This window comes from Tripterygium wilfordii, chromosome 13, assembly GCF_013401445.1.
Source record: "Tripterygium wilfordii isolate XIE 37 chromosome 13, ASM1340144v1, whole genome shotgun sequence".
In the NCBI taxonomy this organism is placed as follows: Eukaryota; Viridiplantae; Streptophyta; class Magnoliopsida; order Celastrales; family Celastraceae; genus Tripterygium; species Tripterygium wilfordii.
In genome coordinates, this window is record NC_052244.1 from 3,548,456 (window position 1) to 3,571,102 (window position 22,647).

The following is a 22,647-nucleotide window of genomic DNA, read 5'->3' on the forward strand; positions in this document are numbered from 1 at the left end:
ATTTGGTAATTTGAGCTATACATAAATAATTTCAAATTATTTAAAGAACTGAGTTGCAAGAATTGTAACAAAAGAAGGTTCATTACTGAGTGTTTTAAACTATTTATCTCGGAACATGGTTATTCGGATACATCTCGGTGTGTTAGTATGGTGTTTTTTCTTCGGCTTTGTAATTCCTCTGCTATAGTTTGTAAATTCTTAGACTGCTATCGTGACGTTAGATGTAACGTTTGCTATTATGGGATGAATCGCTAGGTTTTAACATTTTCAAAAAAAAATAAAAATACTGAGTGTTTTAAACACATTTATGACATCTTTTAAGGCTTTAACCAAATAGTCTCAGAAATATGAAATTAAATTTTGACATTGATTTGGTAGGAAAGTGGGTCTAAGCCCAATACTTCAATTGGGTCTGTCAATGTGGTCCAATCCTCCCTAAAAAAGCCTGTGCCTGACAGGCTGACATAGCAATTTTTAGGCCCGAAGCATTTTTTTTAATCTATATTTATTTTCTCAATATTATTTGTAAAACAAACCTTGAGCTTTCAGGATGCTCCCTAAACCCAATGTATAAATACATAAAGTATATTGTCATTATAGGAGGAATAATTATATTTAAACAAAAAGAAACAACAAAGTTGCATTTTTTCAGTTCTTGGCAGAGAATCTCCAATCCCTATGTCAGTCCAACATACACATAAAATCTTTCTTGGGCAAGGAATACTCAGAGGATAAAGATAAACAGCCACTTGATCATTGTTAAGATGTGTCCACATTAAAAAAAAAATAAAAATTTGGAAAAAGCCTTGTGCTTCAAAGTGGTATTAGGGGACCTCCCATACTCTCTGTGAATGTGATGATTCCAATGATGAGTGAGTCCATCCCCCCAAAAATGGTTGTCCCTTTCTTCCCACTCTTGGTGAAGATCTTTTTTTTATTTTTTATTTTTAATTTCCTTAATTTTTTTTATTTAATTGTTTTTAAGAACAAAGAAAAATAAAATCTTGGGTTTGGTGGGTCACCTAACAATTGGTTTCTCCTAATATTTATTGTCCACAAAATAATGAAATTTCTCTAGACATTATAGTGCCAAAACTTACAATACCACAAAGTTTCAACACCCAAAACCTCCTTTCTAGACTACTTCCCTTTTTTACCAAAAATTTGTTTGTTTAATATATTTGAAACAAAATGCCACATCTTAAGGCTGTTGGGGAGAATTGACCGGGGAGGGTTCATGTGCATACATGCACACCCATGAACATACGTGATTAATATACATATTTGAAACTCATCCAAACCTAAAACTCTAAAGAAAATAGGTTATAAGCCCATCCACATACATTAACCATTTCATCGGTATAACACAATTTTGAGCCACGTACATGTGTTTTCGTCTTTACGTCTAACCACACCTTTCACCAAGAGTTACATATATTTGCCTTTTGAGTTTGCCCGAACAAATTTCGTGGGCTAAGCCAAAACTCATCATGGGCTTCGAAACACTATACCCCGCCATCACCATTGGTTCCGATACCACTTGTTGGGGGAATACATAGTTTAAGAGTGTCCATGCACATTCATGTGCTCATACGGGGATACATGTTTGCAACCCATCTAAATCTAAAACCAATAGATTATGAGCTCATCCATATATATTTAATTACATTCCTCACGATGTGAGATTCCAATCACTTGTAAATTCCCAATAAAAGCATATATTATTGCAAGACCAATAAACAAACAAAAAAATGACATGAAGAAAAAACCCTAATTCAACACCTTCTCATTAGACTGGCTCAAATCACCATTGGATTCTCCCCTTTGATTATGAAATGTGTTTAACCAAAAACGTTTGACTAAAAATTACTTATAATGGTGGAATATATATAGGAAACCATCTGTATTCCATGTTCTTGCATGTTGCCTTAACAATTTTAAATTCCTGTTTTTAAAATCTCTCTCCCTCCCTCCCTCTATCTAGCTCTTTGTTTGTTCTCTCTTCCGATTCTTATTCCACCTTTATTCCTTGTTTTGAAAAGAAGAGGTGGTGAAGAGGGTATCAAAGAATAAGAATGTTTTTCTTTTCTTTTCTTTTCTATCTTGTAAGCACAAAGCAACTTCATTCCTTCAATAAAGGGAAGGGAATCAGAGCAATTCCTCCTCTACTTTTGCCAATTTATGCTTATAATCAGAGCTGACCATACTAGTATACACACACACACACACATATGTATACATACATATTGTCTACACATTGCAAAGTGTGTGTATAAATGGTCATAGAATTTTAATATATTCAAAAGAGAGATCAAAATTGAAATTCAAACACCAAAGCTTTTTTTCTTCTTCTTCTTATCACTTGCCTTAAAGGTGGATTGAGTAATGAATCTTGTTTTGCTTCATTTAGACTTTGGTATCAACATATGTTGGTTAATATAACATTGACACATTTTCAAATGCAAGTTTTGGATAATTAAATAAATTGAGTGATAAATAAGTGTTATGATTGAATAGTACTGTAGTTTGTTTGAGCCTTAATTAAAGGGATAAATAAGTTTTAGTGATTGAATAGTAGTTTTGGAGGGAGGGCCCTTGAAGACTTTCTCATGATGCATTTGATATTCAAATGTTGGTGGGTGGTCATGAGAAATCTTTTAGTATGGAAAAGATTTCATTTTTAAGATCCAATCAACATTTGTGATTAATTTTGATTAGAATCACCAACCCTATAACACAAGAGATTGATAATTTGATATAAAAATATAATCTTGATCCTCATAAGTATATAAATTCTTATCATAAGCCTGTGTATAATATGTAATATTCCTCCTTTAATGTAATTACACCGGAACCACAAGTTGGAGTTGTAAAGATGACCGTGTATCACCCTGGTGGCCAGAATTCGAATCTCCCTTCCCATTTTAAAAAGGACAAAGAACACATACGTAAGTGTAGGTTAAATTATTATTTTTAATTATCATCTGTTATTAGTTTGGCGAGTTAATATCCTGTCTATAACCCATAATATACTTGATTACACCATGGATTAAAAACTTGATCCATCAAAATAATTAGTATAACATGTATAAATATTTTATACTTGAATTTTTATTTTATAATTGACAATAAATTTAAGGAGAAAAAGAGAAGGAAAAAAAAAACATAAGTCAACTCATTTGATACATACTTGCATGGGTTTATAAAGGAAGTGGTGTTGTCTTTTGTTGTTAACCATAACCATCTTTTTTGCTCAAACAAATTAGCCGTTTATCCACTACACTAAACAAATACTATTAGATTACACTAAACAAATAGGCAACACAATTGTACAATATATATATATATATATATATATATATATATATATAAGGCAATAGATTGCACAAAAGACTCCAAAATAGTACAATTGTGTTGCCTTTCTTTAACAGAGGAATAAAGAGTCTCAACTCTCAACTATGCCATTGTATTTGTACGTACCTTTATTTTATAGACACATAATAAAAGAATTAAAGAAGTAGATGCACCCACCTTTTGGCAAATGCCCACAAAAATAAATGGCCACATGTACCACTTCAACTCATGTGTTTGGATTTTTAAGGAGGTGTTTGGGATCACAAACTCATAAACATTTTCCTTTTCTTTACATTGTTTAGTGTTTATATGCAGAGTCTTCACAAACTAGATAGAGTTCTAATATGAACAAAAAGAATAGAAAGTTCATCAAGAACATCAAGATATAATTGTTTGTGGTATCTTCAACAATGCTAAGTTTGCAAAATGTCTCATACAAATTCAACAATTTCAGGCAAGATTGGTGTCATCACTGTCATGGTGTGTGCAATATACATATATACATATAGTCAGTAATAATACTTTTCCTAACAGTTGATATCTTAGTTGTAGACACATGATTTTATATGCATCATGTAAGACATGCGGAGCTCACAACTTCACTTAAATTTTATACGTGCAAATTATAATTCAGCCGCTGTTGGGATATCAATTGCCAGAGATGCCAATCTTTATCATTTTCGTAACTTTAAAAAAGGACCATAGAAGAACATAGAGCCCTTTCACAACCCAACAACAAGCAGGTCAAAGTTCGAACACAAGACATATGCTCTCCACAGTTTTTTTCTTCTTCTTAAACTAGTTTTCATTGTTCACATATCATATATCTTCTTCGAGTTTTTTGGGATCAATAGGGACAGCCCGAAAGGATCCAAATTCCAACCCCACTTCCATTATTATTTTGAGAGAGAAGACAATCAACATCTATCTATTACTTCCTCTCCCTCTCTCTCCTTAACTCCTTCTCCCTCTCTTCAACAAACGCAAAATGCACAATACACATTATACATTCGAATACCATTAACAGAAAGCTTATAGAAATTAGAAAAGCAAGCAAAAGAGGTCTTCCTTGGTTTTCTTTATTTTTTTTCCCTTACTTTTTCTTGCTGCCTCGGCTAAGCATCTTTTCCCTACTTTTCCCCTGTGCCTTTGGCCCTTTGCATCCAATTCTCTCCTCCTTCTAGGAAAAAAAGAAAAAAGAAATTTGGGTTTTTTTCTTCTTCTTGTATTTGGTTCCTCTCATTCTCTCCTCTTATAGCTTCACCTACAACCTGTTCTGCCTCTCTTTCTATCTACCTGGCATTGTTTCTTGGTCACCAAAGTCTTGTTCCTTTCTTTTTTGCTCCATTTGATTTCAACCCGTTAATCATTTTTCTTCTGTTTCAACTTTTGGGATTTTACCAGAAATTGATTTGCAAGAGAATTCACAGTGCGATTCCCTTTGTGGGTTTGCTTTATTAAAGCTGTTGAATTCAGTTTCTAGTGCTTTTCCTTTCTGGGTTTTGTTGATGAAGCTGTAAAATTCAGTTTTTTTTCTTCGTACATGAACTTCAATTCCGTGAATTCTCACTCTATCCTTCTCAACCTCCTTAGATTGGTACAAAGTTTTGATTTTTTTTGACCAATTACTCTCCTTTTTTCTGCTTCTCTGTTTCAATGGGACTTTGTCACGGAAAACCCATTGAACACCTACAAAACCAACCCAATAACTTCACAACCAGTACCGAAAGTGATCCACCACCAAATTCTCGGTCTAACAAGTCCTCAAACTTCCCTTTCTACAGCCCAAGTCCTCTCCCAAGCCTATTCAAGAACTCGCCGGCGCTATCGAGCGTGACCTCCACACCTCTGCGCCTATTCAAACGCCCCTTTCCGCCTCCATCTCCGGCCAAGCACATACGTGCATTGCTTGCCCGAAGACACGGCTCTGTCAAGCCCAACGAGGCCTCAATCCCAGAGGGAAGTGAGGGAGAGATCGGTTTGGACAAGAATTTTGGGTATTCAAAACAGTTTGTGTCACATTATGAGCTTGGTGAGGAGGTGGGGCGTGGGCATTTCGGGTATACTTGCTCTGCCAGGGGCAAGAAAGGAAGCTTGAAGGGCCAGGATGTGGCAGTCAAAGTTATGCCAAAATCTAAGGTTTGATCCTGAAGTTACTTGTTTTAGTTATGAAAATCTTTACTGAATTTGCATGTCATGTATGTGATGCAAATTTCTGCAATGGAGAATTTGATCTGGACATGATGTCATGTGGTCTGTTTGCATTTTTTGAGGCTGCATCCTCCTGCCACCATTTTCATTCTGATTTGTCTTTTTATGACATTGTTGTATGTATGTATGCGGGCATCGTGAGGATACTTGGTCTTTGTAATGATCTCATAGTTAGTGTTGTTACTTAGGAGAGGGGTGTTCTATGGCAGGCTTAAACTGGAACTAAATTATTACACCATGTCGTATTGATGAAGACAATAATGGATGCGTGCATGATCAGCATCATGCGAAAACGACGCAGTTTGAAGACGGATACAATGATAGAGTTTTGTACGCTTTGTTTGATGCTGACATTTTGATTTCACCATTGTTTTAGCTTAGTTTAGCGAAAAGTAGTTGTTGGTTAATGCTGTTATGATTTTGACATTATTATTCACTCCATCGAGAGAAGGCACTTCATTGATTTTTCTATGATGTTAATGTCATTTTCTTAATAGGAAGGTCTATTTCTCCTTGATTATTGGGTCAAGTACAAGAGAACATTTGTTAATAATTAATTTTTTTCTTGGCTGTATATTTATGAAGAATTTGTTTTCTTCTTCTGAAAAATGTTCATGTTTGGCAGATGACCACAGCTATTGCTATCGAAGATGTAAGACGAGAGGTGAAGATATTACGAGCTTTGACAGGACATAAGAACCTAGTACAGTTCTATGATGCCTATGAAGATGATGAGAACGTTTATATCGTAATGGAGTATGTTTGAGTTGCTTCACCTCTTTCAAACTTCTACTGCATTTTGGTTTAGCTAATATATATTCATCATTCACGATGATTGTTAGATTCTGAAATTTACACATGGCAGTAGTGAGGAGATGTGAGTGTCGTGTAGAATTGAACTTTGTGCAGCTCTAAGTTTGACTCAATGTGTACTGGTCATTCACGTGAGCAGTGGCAGCGCCCTTATATTGTATGAAAATGAAGACAAACCTGTCAGATTGTTTATGTATGGCCAAATTATAGATCCTCTAGCCTTAAATTCAAAGTGAGTTATTAGGATTTCTATAAGCACATTATCACTTGTTTAGTTTATCTAATTTTCCTTGTCAGATTAATAAATAAATACTAAAATATTCAGCTTCTTATAAGATTTTGAGAGATACAGCGATTTCACAAGGTATCCAGCTGCAGTTAACGCCCACTCCTAAGTTTGAAAGTTGACACCTCCCAATTATAATTAAGTACTCCATATATTAGGCCTCTTAGTTTAGCACATTCTTTTCTTTTTTTTTGTGTTTAATTTCTCAAGCAAAGAAGTCATAGTAGTGGTTGACTTTTTTGGAACTTAACCCCATCTGTGTGGTGATTTTCAGGTTTTGTGAAGGCGGTGAACTATTGGATAGAATACTCTCGAGGTACTCATATTGTCTCAATTTTTTTTCTTCATGATTAATCATCTCCTTCCTTCATAACCTTTCAATACTCTTTCATTCTACAAGGGGTGGAAAATACTCAGAAGAAGATGCAAAGATTGTTTTAGTTCAAATACTAAGTGTTGTTGCCTTCTGTCATCTCCAAGGTGTGGTTCACCGTGACCTCAAGCCAGAGGTAATTGAGTAATAAAGATAATTGATTTTTTATATTTGTTGATATGCGCTGCTGTCAATGTTTTTTCATGAAGAAGAATTTGTGGGCAAGCAAGCATGTATATGAAAGGATGGCTGTTAGAAACCTTGGTTGATTGACTTTTAGGGTTAAAAGATATTGAAAACCCTATTATTAGTTAAATAAAATCAGAACTACTGGTAGAATGGCAATAAGAATTGCTTGAACCCTATTTGGTTCTATTCTTGGAGTTAACAGCTTGAAAAACCTCCCATTAGGAACTTTGCTGTTCTTTCACCCAACTTAGAGTTCTTGCGTTTAATTATGGGAATCATCCTCTGCTATGCAGGGTAATGTTTTGTTCATCTTTCCCTTCCCCAAACCCACCTTCATTGTGGAAACCTTGTGCATGAGAGTAGTTTACTTTTTTACACTGGGTTATGTTTCATGTATTTATTTGATAATGATCACGTTTGAGATTTGACATGGTCCACGCCATTTGAGAAGTTTTAAATCTCTTATTATGACCACATCAAAGCTTGGTTTAGATTCTGCTTTGATTACTATTCTCTGCTAGTTGAGGTTCACCCACTGTTCTGTGGTTTTTCATTACTAAAGAAATGAGAGATCGGAGTATTTAAGTGATGTGTTTGCTAAAGTGATTTACATTTTGTGGATTTTCCAATTTAGTGGATTTTCCTAATGAATTGCATTTTGTTTTCAGAATTTTCTTTTTACTACCAAAGAGGAGAATTCCACTTTGAAGGCCATTGATTTTGGACTGTCCGACTATGTTAAACCAGGTATGACCTATTATACACGAGGACGGCACCCTCACACCCTTACACTGTTAGACTCTCCATTTTTCCTTACAGAAATGTAGGATTTTAACTGTTGATTAATTTTGTAGATGAAAGGCTGAATGACATTGTGGGAAGTGCATATTATGTAGCTCCTGAGGTTCTGCATAGATCATACGGGACAGAGGCTGACATGTGGAGTATTGGTGTAATAGCTTATATTCTTTTATGTGGGAGCCGACCATTTTGGGCTAGGTCGGAATCTGGGATCTTCCGAGCTGTCCTTAAGGCAGATCCAAGCTTTGATGAAGCTCCTTGGCCATCTTTGTCGCCTGAGGCAATAGATTTTGTGAAGAGGTTGTTAAATAAGGATTACCGAAAGAGACTAACTGCATCTCAGGCTCTGAGTAAGTAACTGAAGCAAATCTGAAAATTTTATGTGGCATTTTAGACTGCCAACTTTATTGTACCAGTCTGCTCTGTTCCTGCAAACTCATTTGGAATTTCAAACAAATTGATAATTAATCGATGGAAGGACAGTACTTTGATTTTCTTTGCAACACAAAGTTGATTGAGAACACGATTGTCAATATGTATTCACATCTTACTAAGATAAGAGGATTCTAATATCAGTGTCTGGAATTGTGTTCAGGTCATCCATGGCTTGCCAATCATCATGACCTAAAGATACCATTAGACATGATAGTGTTCAAGCTAGCAAGAGCTTATACATGCTCATCTTCTTTACGAAAATCAGCACTGGGGGTAAGTAGTTTATTTCCTTAAATAAATCCAACACTGAGAAAGGTTTTGCAAAAATTTGAAGTTCCTTTTGATTTTATTGATCATCCTTATTTACATGTCTGAAACTTTGCTTGGGTGGTGCAAGAAATTTTAGAGTAAGCTTCTGCTATTGTGACAGGCTCTTGCAAAGACTTTAACCGTGTCTCAGCTAGCTTATCTCCGGGAGCAATTTACTTTGTTAGGGCCAACCAAAAATGGTTTCATTTCTATGCAGAACTTTAAAACGGTTAGCTTCATTTCTATATTTTTTTTGTGTATGTTTGTATTCCTTTGGGTCTTTGACATCATCTTATGTAACATTTGTATAATCTCTCATCGTTCTAAATTTCTTTGGAATAAGCAGGCAGTAGTGAGGAACTCCACAAATGCCATGAAGGATTCACTGGTTCTTGATTATGCCCAGATGGTAACTCAATCTCATTCATTGCAATTGGTTGCTATTTAGACAGATTTATTTCCTGGAATGGAAATAATGATGAAAATGGTAGCTGATCGTCCATCCTTACTTGCTCCAGGTTGGTTCCATTCAGTACAGAAAACTGGATTTCGAAGAATTTTGTGCAGCTGCCATAAGCGTGCATCAGCTGGAAGGAATGGACTGTTGGGAGCAATATGCAAGGCGTGCTTATGAGTTGTTTGAGAAAGATGGAAACAGACCTATTATGATAGAAGAACTTGCCTCGGTAGGCTCTTCTCTCCTTGCCCATCACTCGATTATGGTCTTTCACTTTTTAAGTCCCTTTTCAAGGTGACGTTGGAAGTAGAGGCTCAAAAAATTCCATGTTCATGCTCTTTTTTCTATGCCCTAAGGGTGAATGGGATGCAAATCCAAAATTTCTCCATTTCTGCATCCACAATAATACAAAACCTGAAGCAAGAATGTATTCTTAAATCTGCAAATTGGTTGCGATACTGAATTTCCCTTAATTTTGGTGCATTGCAGGAACTTGGGCTGAGCCCCTCCGTTCCAGTTCATGTAGTTCTTCAGGACTGGATAAGACACTCGGACGGAAAGCTCAGTTTCTTGGGTTTTGTGAGACTTCTTCATGGTGCTTCCTCTCGCTCATTTCAGAAGGCTTAAAATGAAGCCCCGCTAAGCGTATACTATTAATTCCACTTTTCTTATCACTCTCTTTGTGCTGAAATGTCTTGAGAAGACAAAACTGCATGCCTGGTGTGATCTGAAACAAACCAGTTTCATCTTGATCACAACAAAGAGGTTGCTACAAAAAGGTTGCTGCAAGGTCAAGTTAATAGCCTTTATGGCATCATTTGCAATCTGCACCATTAGCACATTTTATCCGTCGGTCCACAAAGTTCCCTCTCCCTCTCCCTCTTTTCTTGAATGTCCCTGTTTTGTGCTTGTTTAGATGATATGTACAGATGACGGTAGAATGAGAGAGTGTATTTTAGGGGGGGTTTAGATAATAGATTGGGACTGAACTGAGTTGTGGTTTCTTGGGTTTCTCTCTTGTGTACCCATCAGTTCTTTTTTCTTCTTTTGATTTTGAATAATAAATTCTTCTTCATGTGATCATCAACCACATGAAGTTATGATCAGAAGTTGAATGTGCACTTCTTACTTTCTACTGTGCTGTGCACTTCTTTTTACAGCCTTTGAAAACCAAATATATTCACTCATTACTTACCTTTGTAATGATAGAAGGTAAAGTTGGCAAAAATAATCATGACTTGAGTGCTTTTTCTTGAAATATAATGATAACTTGGTTAATTCTTAGCACATTAATACTGCAAATACTACTGATGCCAAATTATGTTATCTGATTTAGACTTTGGAGAATTTGGAAGGGTTTATGGAAATTTTTGTCATGCATAACTTACTGAAGAGAAACCATGCATGCAATGCACACATAAATAAATATGTATGCTATTACTTTCTTGTTTAGCATCCGTATTTTGTGGGCTGGGCTGAGGCATCCGGAGTTTGTGGGTTATGTTGTCAGTCCGATGAATTTATTCAATGCACATCTCTCGGTTTGATGAATTTACTCTTGAAGCACATCTGGTATAGCATCTGTAGTTTGTGGGTCGGGCTGAGGCATCTGTAGTTTGTGGGTTATGCTGTTAGCTCGATGAATATACTTAGTGCACATCCCTCAATCCAATGAATTTATTCGGAGCACATCTCCGTATTGACTTTGGATTTTCATGGGACAAGAAATAGAAATAAAAATTAAATATAAACACATTGAATACTCATAAAAAAATTGGCCTTCTTTAGTTTTTACTCGAATTTAATATATTACCTCCAATTGTGAAATTTAATAATTTATATGGCATGAAGATTAAATAAAAATAAAAGAAAATTATTTTCTTAAATTTAGGAATCTAATTAATTATATTTATGATCGTTAGGGATGACAACGGATCGGGTACCCTTCCAATTAGGAAATACCAAAAACGTTTCCATTTAAGATATTCTATACCAAAACCGTTCCAAAACCATTTAAAAAACCATTTAAATTTCAAAACCCGCAACCGTTCCATAACCGTTTACCATCGGGTATCCGTTTACCATTTAAATTTTAATATTTTTATTTTTTTCTTTGATGATTATATTAATATAAATTAATATTGAGTATGATTTATATTAATTATGATTTTATAATTCAAATTAGTCTAATTTATAGTTTTATTAGTATGCTTCTATAAATATATACGTTTTAATATACTTTATCATGTTATAATTTAGTATCATAGTAGTATACCTTTATAGATGATTTATAATATTATTACTATAATGGATCTTTTTATTAAACGGTTTGGGTACCCTAAACCCGATATCAAAAACCAAACCTGACCCTAAATCATGACGGGTTTGAAAACCAAAACCAAAACCGTTTCCAAAACCTATAGGATCGGTTTTCGGGTTTTAAATGGATCGAGTACCGTACGGATAGTGCTCGGATCAATTTTTTTGCCATCCCTAATGATCGTGTGATTTAAAAATAAACTATTGGTGTATTAGACTTTTTTCTGGGAAATATACATACACACCCCTAAACTTTGTGTCAAATGCAAAGCCACCCCTGAATGCCTCAACTAGTGCTGTCCAAATTAGTTGTTCGGACTGAACCGATCGTCCATCCGAATCAATTGGTTGGTTATTACTAAAGATGTATTAGTGATGATCGATTGAAACCTCAAAAAAGTCGACTAAACCGTCAATAATCAATGGATTATTCGGTTATTTTTATGTCGAAAATCCAAAAACACAACGGAAAGACCTCTAACCTAAACTAATCCCAAACCCCAAAATCCCTTGACTTCATCTAAAACCACAGAGGGTCTTCGTTAATTTTCCAATATGTAATGATTTAATATTATTATGATGAGGATCCAAAGCCGATCAGCTGGCAAGATCTGTAATAATTAAGTAGGATTTCATTAGAGCACCTTCGTCGCTTCGAGTCGACTCAAAAGAAAATAATGATATGCTCAAATTATCTACTCAAAATCTCTCCCTTCTCCTTCTGTCTCTTCAATTTCAGTTCCAATGGCGACAATTAATAAAACCCTAAAGACCAAACCAAAACCCAGATCCCCAATTCTCACTCTTTTTATTTTCCTTGCTGCCATTGCCTTGCTCTGTTTGTTTTTCTCTCTGGTTTCCACTAATGGGTTCTCCTTGTCGTCTACGAAGATCACTCTTAAAAACTTGATGAGTCCCGGAAACAAGAATTCGAGAACTCATGTGCTCCCTGACAAGATCTTGTATTGGGGAAACAGAATTGATTGCCCTGGCAAGCATTGCGAGTCCTGTGAAGGTCTGGGTCATCAAGAATCTAGCCTCAGGTGCGCCCTTGAAGAGGCTATGCTCTTAAATAGGTAGGTGAATGCTCACTTTGTTTTAACTTTACCGTGTTTGTTGATTCCTTGAGTAAAGTTCTATTTGGTTTTCTAGACTAGAATTCAGTATATTTTCTTAAAAAATATTTAGTAAGCTAAATGTGATTTGTATTTCGTCGGAAATCGTGTAAAACTGGGAATTATCGAATTGTTGGTTGTGTGGAGATTTGTTGAAAGTTGCTGGGATACCTTCTAGTATGTGTATCAGTCCAAACTATTTGGCTTAGTTTGGATAGTATTTTGGTGGATTTTCAAAATTTAATTAGCTTATGTATGTAAATCTTTTGGATTTTATTCTTGACTCCACATTTATATGAAGTTAATATATAATCTATCTTGCTGGGGTGTTTGGAGTTCCTTTGTTAACGGATTCAATGTTTTCATTGCTTACCAAAAAAAAAAGGGTTCAATGTTTTCAAAATCAAACCTTGAATGAACTAGGATTCTTAATACATGGTAATGAAATACGTGTAATTTCTTCTGCATCTGTTCTCAATTCTCACTCGCAGCTCCTGTCTCTGTATTTTTGCTTTAAGTGATTGCAGACTGTTTATTTTTTATTGACTTCAGAGTAGTTAATTCATGTGTAGTTGAATATAAGATAATAAGAGAATTCATGGATGTCAATAAATGGCATGACTTATACTCTACGTTAACGTTTTCGCTATTGTAAAGTTTTAGCCGTTTGTATTGCAATGTAACAATAAAATACATTGTTTTGTTTTATATGGTCTGTAAATCAACCACTATTTAGTGTTAATATACTATGAAGAACTCTTACTCTTTATATGATGTTTCCCAAGATCTTACAATTTCCCCCCTATTGTTGCAGAACTTTTGTGATGCCTTCTAGGATGTGTATCAATCCAATACACAACAAGAAGGGGATCCTTCATAACTCCGACAATGCGAGTTCGCAGGAAAGGTGAATATGTGGGAAATATTTATTATTGAGAAGCTTTATTCCAAATTCTATATCTGAACTTGGGGCTCTGGGTTCTGTTAATCATTTATAATCATGTAATTATATGATCGGTCGGAGACAAAAAGAGTAGTGCATGCTGATTTAGGTCTTTTTATTTTGTAGGTGGGCAGCAAACTCTTGTGCCATGGACTCTTTGTATGACATTAACCTCATATCCCAAACTATACCTGTCATTTTAGACAATTCAAAAATGTGGTATCGGGTATTATCTACAAGTATGAAGTTGGGAGCTAGAGGGGTTGCCCATGTGGAAGGGGTCTCTAAAGTTCATCTCAAAGAGAACGGTTTCTACTCAAATCTCTTGCTCATAAATCGAACAGCAAGTCCTCTTTCGTGGTAATCTAAATGTCTTTAATTTGATGCTCTTTTCTTAATTTGTCGAAGTTAGAAATTGAGTTGTGTTAGATGTATAGATGCTGGAGTTACTCTTAAGTCCATTTAGTGATTCTTCTCATCTTTGTTATGTTAGGCTTTTCTTGTCTTCCTCTTTCTGTTGAATGACCTCGCCCATAAACAAAGTTGAATTGGATGTCACATGTTATACTTGTGTGGTGCGGTTAAAAATCCTAAAAAAGAAAAGAAAAGAAACTTATGTGCTTTTAGCATGGTTCTCGTATTTCATTAGTCATTGATACTGTTTTTTCTGCGCTTCTTTATGGAACAGCTAACACTTCTTATTATTGTTACGTTTTCCTCCCTCTTTTTGACATAGGCTCTGAAACTGATGGTCGTTCAGGTTTATGGAGTGTAAGGATCGGAAGAATCGCAGTTCCATAATGTTGCCATATTCATTTTTACCCAGTATGGCAGCACCGAAATTAAGGGATGCAGCAAACAAGGTTTGTCATTTGTCATATGTAACATCACGTGTTTTGTGATTTTGTCCTTATAAATTTGTGGTGTTGGTGTGATTGAATTTATTTATGATAAAACGCCTTCCTCCCCTTTCCTCAGAATGTGCTCTATCCGCACACACACTTGTCGTGCAATTCATTTTATTAAACAAAATTAAGTCCAATCTCTTGGTAATATGCTTTTCAGTTACTGTGGTTGCACAAATAGTTAAGCTGGAGATGTGCTGGGGGCTGGAAAAATGCTTGCACTTGTCACTAGCAGTGCATTGTATATTTATGCTGAGTACTTGTTAAAAACCAGCTATGGTGCTTGCCTAAAAATTAAATTGGAGATGTGATGGGGCATGACAAATAAGTGTTAGTAGCAGGGCATCATATGTTTATGCCAACTGCCAAATGCTTTGTAAATCTTATTTAGTGATTTAAAATTCATTAGCAGGAATTATTGAGTTGATGAAATATATTTTTATCTGCATGACTTTCATGGCCTTATCCTTACCCTCTTGATGGAATCTACTTTCCTGTGGAAAAATGACATTGTCAAGGTGAACTCCTGCTAGTCAGGGCATCTGCCTGCTTGTTTTGAAGTTGGACAATTCACTCTAATGAGAATTCCTTGATTTCTCAATTGTTATTTTGAAGGTGGACAATTCACTCAAATGCGAAGTCCTAGAATTCTCATTTGTTGCCTCATAAGCACCTGAGAAAGCTCGAGAAATTAGGAACAAATACTAGAATCGAGTGGTCTCCTTAGGAATTTGGATGTTGTTCTTGTGGAACAGAAGAGAGTTTAAGTGTGTATAAATTCAGGGTTGTATGTATCATCTCCAAAAGCCAACCATGTCTTCCATGTTGAGAATATATTTTATTTGTTTCATTTTGACAGGTCAAGGCACTTCTTGGCGATTATGATGCCATCCATGTCCGTCGGGGTGACAAAATAAAAACCAGGAAGGACAGGTTTGGTGTTGAGAGGACCCTACATCCTCACCTCGACAGGGACACACATCCAGAGTTTATCATGCGCAGGATTGAAAAATGGGTCCAACCTGGACGAACTCTTTTTATTGCTTCAAATGAGAGGACTCCTGATTTTTTCGCACCTCTATCAGTCAGGTAAATTTCTCTTGAGCCTTGTGCTCCTCTTCTTATGGAGTTAGAACTGTGAATATTTGTGTTCCCCGGAAAAATGTCTAGGGAAATAAAAGAATATATATGCATCAATGGTAGAGTTGCAGGGGTGCAAGTGCATCCCAGAGGTCATTGGTTCAATTCCTGTATTATGTGAGGGTAAGGTTTGCGTACAACCTGCCTATCGTCAACCCCGCTCACTGCGGAGCCTTGTGCACGGGAGTTGTTTAACTTTACCTATATGCATCTGCCTAAGGTCTTTGGGGAAGTGTGTGTCCTTTTCTGTATGAACTTGAAGACTTTATTTGGGAAAGGTCCGACAAAGTGTGGTTCGTAGTTCTAAAGATTGCCATGTTATGACTAGTTTGAGTTATCAGTTATGACTTGGGAAAGCAAAAGGACTTTGAAAAGCGCAACCAATCATCAAATTTTCTAGTACCTATGGTAGTGTTGTTTAGAACTTTAGAAGGGCAATGCTAATGGTGGTTGTGAATTGTGAAATAGATTATGGTCTGGAGCACGGGGACACTGATAGAGGTTTTAGTGGTCGTTACTTGCTAGTAGGTAATGGCAATGGAAAATACCATGAAGAAATGATGATTAAACAAGGTAGTTTAATTTAATGAATGCCATGATAACATAAGGTGGGTCTCTGTTTGATTTCCATGTTCTTCTCTGGGGCCAAAAGTGGGAGCTAATTTGGTTGCATTTCATATTAATCTCAAGGTATTGATAAGTTTCAATAACAATTAATTTCTTGTATTTTGCCTCTTTCCCATTTAAATTGAAACAAATACTTGGTGGGAAAACCTTTCTTGCAGGTACAATATGGCATATTCTTGGAATTTCAGTCGCATTATCGATCCCTTGATCGAGAACAATTATCAGTTGTTTATGATTGAGAGACTAATAATGATGGGGGCCAAAACATTCATCCGAACGTACAAAGACGATGATACAGATCTCAGCCTGACTGATGACCCAAAGAAGAACACCAAGAGCTGGCAAATACCTGTTTATACCATGGACGAAGAGGGAAGCTGAAAATACATCTGTTAAGAGTTCTCCTATACAATATATTCATAGCAGTACCGCTTCTTTTTTTTGTCTAGCTGTACAGCGCTTGAGCGAAGAATCATAATCTCGGGAGAAATAAGGGTGTTGCTGATATTTTGCCATTGTAAATTTTGGTACTTAATTCTGACAATACAAACCTCAATTGTCTAATTGAAAGGAATTGCAATCTGTGATGTACGTCGGCAGAAGATATAAGATTTTTTTTTTCTTATTTAGCATCCGTACAGTTTTTATTTACCAGTCTAGCATTGATTTAAACATATTTCCTAATATACCATTCCAATCCTGTGTGGTTAAATGTATAAATTTTTCTCTCTCTTAATTTCATACTTTATGAATTCACTTTTCTCTTTCTTTGTTAAAAAGCATGCGGAGAGGGGTTTAAAAAGTATCTCATTTCTCTCTCTCATTATTACAACTTTACTTTTGCAGAGAGAGCTCATGTCATGAAAGTGACTGATGATGTCTTATTTTTTGTAACATTATTTTGACGTTATGCACTCCGTAACTTGCATGTCCTCAACCACTTCAGCTTCTCATTTATATATATATACACACATACATATAAGCATATATAGGTTTAAAGGAGACTGTCTTCTTAAAAAAATCACCCCTCCCCCGACTCTCAAGCCTGTCAAACTACAAGGTAATATATATTATTTATGCTTAGTTGTTTAATTGTTTATATTGATTATGCATATGATTAGATTATCACTTGTGATTTGAAAGGAATATGGATCCTAGAGCTAGCCAAGTGAACTTAAATGTCATTCCGGATTTGATATTACAAGAGGACATATGTTGCAGTATTTGGGTGATATTCCTAAAACAACCCTCATGATAGGAGAAGGCCACGTGGCGGAAAGATGCAGACAAGGCCATGAATGAAGAAGAACCGAAAGGTGTACTTAGGTTCTTAACCGAAGTATGCACCTCGGTACGATAAGGAATAAGACACTTCGGTTGAATATTTATATATGTGGGTGATATTCCTAAAACAACCCTCATGATAGGAGAATGCCACGTGGCGGAAAGATGCCGACAAGGCCATGAATGAGGAAGAACCGAAAGGTGTACTTAGGTTCTTAACCGAAGTATGCACCTCGGTACGATAAGGAATAAGGCACTTCGGCTCAACCGAAGTGCCCATCTCGGTGCATAACAGAAGGGGCTACTTCGGTAAACAAGGTTTAGCTACAGAAGAGTCCTACTCCCCTTGGGAGAGGGATACAGATGGAATTTACCATCCAAGAAACCCTTTGGAAAACCAATGAGAGAGAGTTTGACCCCTACTACAACTCAAACACTTCAAACTCATATAAAAGGGGAACCTCTGCCCTCAGGTAAGCCATCTAATTCCTGCATTCTAAAAATACTTACTGAGCAAGAGGCAACGCTCGAAGCAACGAGCCATCCTCCCAAGTTTAGTACTGTACTGACTTGAGCGTTGGAGAGGTCCCCCGAGTACACCCTCGGGGCCCTACCGAAGCTTACGTTTGGAAGGAAGAGACCACATACCGAAGAAGGAGAGATCAGTTATTCCTGCTCAATCTGACTTGGCTGATTCGTCTAATAGGGTAGACCTGTTTCAGACATCATCAGTGGGTTTGAGCTTGAAACATCTCTCAAGCTTCTATAATGTATTTGCTTTTATTTAAATATGTATATGTTTTTATTTAAATATTTAAATATGTATCTTCATGTGTCTGCTTTTATATATAGAGAGATGAGATGCTTTTAAAGCTCTATCTGCTTGTGCTTTTTGACAAAGAGAGAGAAAAGTGAATTCGTATCGTGAAATACACTAAAAGAGATAAAAAAAAAAAGAATTTATCTACTGTGTCACGTAGGCTTGGAATGGTATATTAGGAAATATGTTGAACCGAATGCTAGATTGGTAAATAAAAACTGTAGGGATGTTAAATAAGAAAAAAAATCAAAATATAATTGGTTTTTGCCTAATATTCGGTTAAGCCATAATTGCCTATTATTGCTTTTTTTTGACAATCCGCCCTGGAATAAACTCTTTCGGGAGGGCGGTTCCGTCCCTTAAAGAGTAAAGACGGTCAACGAATTGTGTTGTTTGGTGAAGCGGGCCCAACGGGACCATAGTTAATGGAGTTGTTCTACCTTCTGTGTACTCCCACATCGGTTAGATTAGTTCCTCTAGAGTAGTATATAAGTTCCCACTACAACACACTTTTTTGCCTGTGATGTAATACTCACGGGTAGTGTGTTGTAGTATTGCTTACATCTACTTTAGTTGTATCTCAAAAAAACAGTTGTAGCCCTGTTGGGTGGAGTGTGTGTGTTGGTTCGATAGTGGTTGAAGTACTGTTGTCTACCTTCTGTGTACTCCCACATCGGTTAGATTAGTTCCTCTAGAGTAGTATATAAGTTCCCACTACAACACACTTTTTTGCCTGTGATGTAATACTCACGGGTAGTGTGTTGTAGTATTGCTTACATCTACTTTAGTTGTATCTCAAAAAAACATTAACAGTATCAGATCACCATATTTTGATTCAGACAAGGATTTGATGGCGGATAGTGCAACCAAGTCAAGGTTGCATGCATGGATTTTCTGTCACGTCGTATAGTTCGTATCGTAATACAAGTACCCGTTTGACTCGCTTGACAACGGGAAAAATGGGATATTTAAAAATAATAATAAAATAATATATAACCGACAACGCGTACAACATAAGCTTTGTTAAAATATCAAACGTTTCACCGTCTCTTGTCCGTTAGTAGGATTAAATCTTGACCGTGTGAGTCGTCGGTCACTTCTTAATCCTAGCCATCTATTTTGATTTCTGGATCTTTAAATAAAATTTCTCGTCTAAGTTTCACGGAGTTTATCTTCTGTCCTGGTGATCGGTCTCCAAAGATGGGTTCTGTGGGTTTCGGTGGTTTTCCTAATTATTCATGATAACTCATGTTCAATCCCCAAAAATCAGTCGAGCTTCTGATTATTTGATCATGAAAATCAATCGAGTTTTTGATTGTTGTTTCTTCCAGGTTCTTTTTGGAAGATTTAGGGTTCGATGATTCATGTCGGGGTCTCGCCTTGGTCATTGGTGTTTTATGAAAGCCCTTCAGTTTGTGGGTTTACGTATTCTTAATTATTCATGTTCGGTCTCGAAAATCATTCGAGTTTTGTGGGTTTACGTTTTCCTAATAATTTATGTTCGGTCTCGAAAATCATTCGAGTTCTGTGGGTTTACGTTTTCCTAATAATTTATGTTCGGTCCCGAAAATCATTCGAGTTCTGTGGGTTTACGTTTTCCTAATAATTCGTGTTCGATCTCGAAAAGCATTCGAGTTTTGTGGGTTTAGGTTTTCCTAATAATTCGTGTTCGGTCCCGAAAATCATTCGAGTTTTGTGGGTAATTATTCGATCAAATTGGAGGACTTGATTGTCGATCATGACAATTAGGACTCTTGCCGTCACTGGTTCGTTCGGAAGGGTTAATCGTTATTTTCTTACGGCGGTTGGTCACATATTGTTTCCTGTTTTATTGTTGGCTTCATATCAGACGAGTTTCTGATTGTTGCTCGATAATTCATGTTGGGTCTCTCCTTGGTCCTTGGTGTTTTATGAAAGCCCTTCGGTTTTGTACGTTTACCTAATTATTCATGTTCGATCCCGAAAATCATTCAAGTTTTGTGGGTTTACGTTTTCCTATTAATTCGTGTTCCATCCAGAAAATATTCGAGTTTTGTGGGCAATTATTCGAAATTGGAGGACTTGATTGTCGATCATGACAATTAGGAATGTCCCTGGTTCCTTCGGAAGGGTTAAATCGTTATTTTCTTACGGCGGTTGGTCACATATTGTTTCCTGTTTTATTGTTGGCTTCATATCAGACGAGTTTCTGATTGTTGTTCGATAATTCATGTTGGGGTATCTCCTTGGTCCTTGGTGTTTTATGAAAGCCCTTCGGTTTTGTGGGTTTACGTTTACCTAATTATTCATGTTCGATCCCGAAAATCATTCAAGTTTTGTGGGTTTACGTTTTCCTAATTATTATGTTCGATCCCGAAAATCATTCGAGTTTTGTGGGTTTACGTTTTCCTAATAATTCATGTTCGGTCTCGAAAATCATTCGAGTTTTGTGGGTTTACGTTTTCCTAATAATTCGTGTTCCATCCCGAAAATATTCGAGTTTTGTGGGCAATTATTCGATCAAATTGGAGGACTTGATTGTCCATCATGACAGATCATGACAATTAGGATTCTCCTAGGATTCTCCCTGGTTCCTTCGGAAGGGTTAATCGTTCTTTTCTTTCGGCGGTTGGTCACATATTGTCACAACGGTATGCTTTTCCCTGTTTTACTGTTGGCTTCATATAATCTTCCTTTCTCGAGTTAAAGAGGGCTTGATTGGATGCTGATTGATACTTTGATATTGATCTAGTATTTTCGCTTTTGCATGACGTTGCATGAATGCAGACCCTATTGTGGCTAATATCTGATATTGATATAAATTGTGTGGGCTTTCTACTCCCTGCGATGGGATTTTTATTTCTGTGATTGGAACATGCAAATGCAAATACTGGCTCTACCTGTCTCGAGATATCCTGGGGATTGTTAAATTATATTTTTCCTACATGAATAAGATTGTGACATGAGGAAGGAAGATTTCTATAAGATGTTCGATGAACTCTAATTGGGCTGTAATTGTTTGTAATGAACTCCAATCGGACTGTGATAGTCTATTCTTGGGATCTGATCATTTTTCCTAAATTATATATTATGATCATTTTTCCTAAATTATATATTATATATATAATTGTTTTTGGACTTTCTTGTTTTCTACTTTCTATTATATATAATTGTTTTTTTTTCCCCTATTTTACTGTCTGTTTTCTACCTTTTGTTTTCTCTTTTCTGTTATTATTTTATTTTTGGGCTCTAATTGTGCAGGCTTCCAGCCTTTTATTTTTATGATCCGTAGATCGTTTTCCGATATTGCTATATCTATATATATTCATCTTTTTGATGTTTATGTTTTTTACCTTTATATTTTGCTATGTACAATGGAGTTTTCATGGCCCTTTATGATTTAATGAACTCCAATGGGACTGTGATATTGTAGTCTTCCGATCTGTTCATTTTCCTAAATTATATATTGTATATATAATTGTTTATGGACTTTCTGTTTTCTACTTTCTATTTTATATAATTGTTTTTTTTTATTTTACATTCTGTTTTCTACCTTCTGTTTTCTCTTTTGTTTTTGCCTTTTTGGGCTCTAATTGTGCAGTCTTCGAGCCTTTTATTTATATGATCCTTTTTTTTTTTCCTATTTTACTTTCTGTTTTCTACCTTTTGTTTTCTATTTTGTTTTTGTGCTCTAATTGTGCAGGCTTCGAGCCTTTTATTTATATGATCCATAGATCGTTTTTCATTATTACTATATATATTTATTTTTGATGATTACATTTTTTATCTTATTTTTTGCTACGTATGATGGAGTTTTATTCTTTTATGACCTTCCTTGAGATTCAATTGTAGTTTTTTTTTTGTGGATGCTCGAAATTCTCATATGACTTTACTTCAGTATATGCTACTTTGTTTCGTAGGGGCAGTTCGTCTCTTATATTGTGTTATTTTGCACAAGACTTATTGTATCTTGTGGCTGCTTATTATCACAGCGCAAAGTTTAATTTGATGAATCTCCTTAGTCATTTGATACTTTGGAATTCTAGGAAGTTCGCTTTGAAAGTAATTCACATGAAAGGTCGATTTGAAGGTGATTTGTGTTGTTGGTCATGTTTGTGATACCTATTTTGAAGTTTGATTGTTTATGATATTATGGACCTAATTATGGTATGAGTAGCTTGGGTTTTGAGCTGGGTATTGGTTTTGTTCATTATGGTAAGCAGCAGTTTAGTTGCTTTAATGTTAAAAGATTGAAATCACATGCTGTTCCAATACTCATCTTATATT

The 22,647-nt window shown here is 35.9% G+C and overlaps 2 protein-coding genes across 3 annotated transcripts; both read left to right on the forward strand.

The window, feature by feature from the left end:
- The first annotated feature begins 4,210 nt into the window (after positions 1-4,210).
- On the forward strand, positions 4,211-10,362 carry LOC120012356 (CDPK-related kinase 7-like). The gene is made up of 11 exons (XM_038863749.1): positions 4,211-5,493; positions 6,191-6,321; positions 6,939-6,980; positions 7,065-7,173; positions 7,895-7,973; positions 8,081-8,377; positions 8,623-8,735; positions 8,893-9,000; positions 9,118-9,180; positions 9,290-9,457; positions 9,718-10,362. Exons 1-11 carry the CDS (start codon positions 5,011-5,013, stop codon positions 9,853-9,855), a joined length of 1,731 nt encoding a protein of 576 aa, XP_038719677.1. The 5' UTR covers positions 4,211-5,010; the 3' UTR covers positions 9,856-10,362.
- Positions 10,363-12,002: 1,640 nt separating this feature from the next.
- Positions 12,003-16,906, forward strand: LOC120012357. 2 transcript variants are annotated; one of them, XM_038863750.1, is made up of 6 exons: positions 12,006-12,623; positions 13,477-13,569; positions 13,732-13,965; positions 14,366-14,468; positions 15,370-15,599; positions 16,436-16,906. In XM_038863750.1, exons 1-6 carry the CDS (start codon positions 12,292-12,294, stop codon positions 16,656-16,658), a joined length of 1,215 nt encoding a protein of 404 aa, XP_038719678.1. In that variant the 5' UTR covers positions 12,006-12,291; the 3' UTR covers positions 16,659-16,906. The 2 variants fall into 2 exon arrangements, with proteins under 2 accessions (XP_038719679.1, XP_038719678.1); XM_038863751.1 differs by lacking the exon at positions 13,732-13,965 and having other exon boundaries at positions 12,003-12,623.
- The last annotated feature ends 5,741 nt before the right edge of the window (positions 16,907-22,647 follow it).

Bases quoted from the DNA above. Each gene is read 5' to 3' on its own strand.
- LOC120012356 (XM_038863749.1), top strand. From the start codon at position 5,011: ATGGGACTTTGTCACGGAAAACCCATTGAACACCTACAAAACCAACCC. The intron at 7,974-8,080 runs GTATGACCTATT...TTAATTTTGTAG, and splicing joins GTCCGACTATGTTAAACCAG to ATGAAAGGCTGAATGACATT. The intron at 9,001-9,117 runs GTTAGCTTCATT...TGGAATAAGCAG, and splicing joins CTATGCAGAACTTTAAAACG to GCAGTAGTGAGGAACTCCAC.
- LOC120012357 (XM_038863750.1), top strand. From the start codon at position 12,292: ATGGCGACAATTAATAAAACCCTAAAGACCAAACCAAAACCCAGATCC. The intron at 12,624-13,476 runs GTAGGTGAATGC...CTATTGTTGCAG, and splicing joins GAGGCTATGCTCTTAAATAG to AACTTTTGTGATGCCTTCTA. The intron at 14,469-15,369 runs GTTTGTCATTTG...TCATTTTGACAG, and splicing joins TAAGGGATGCAGCAAACAAG to GTCAAGGCACTTCTTGGCGA.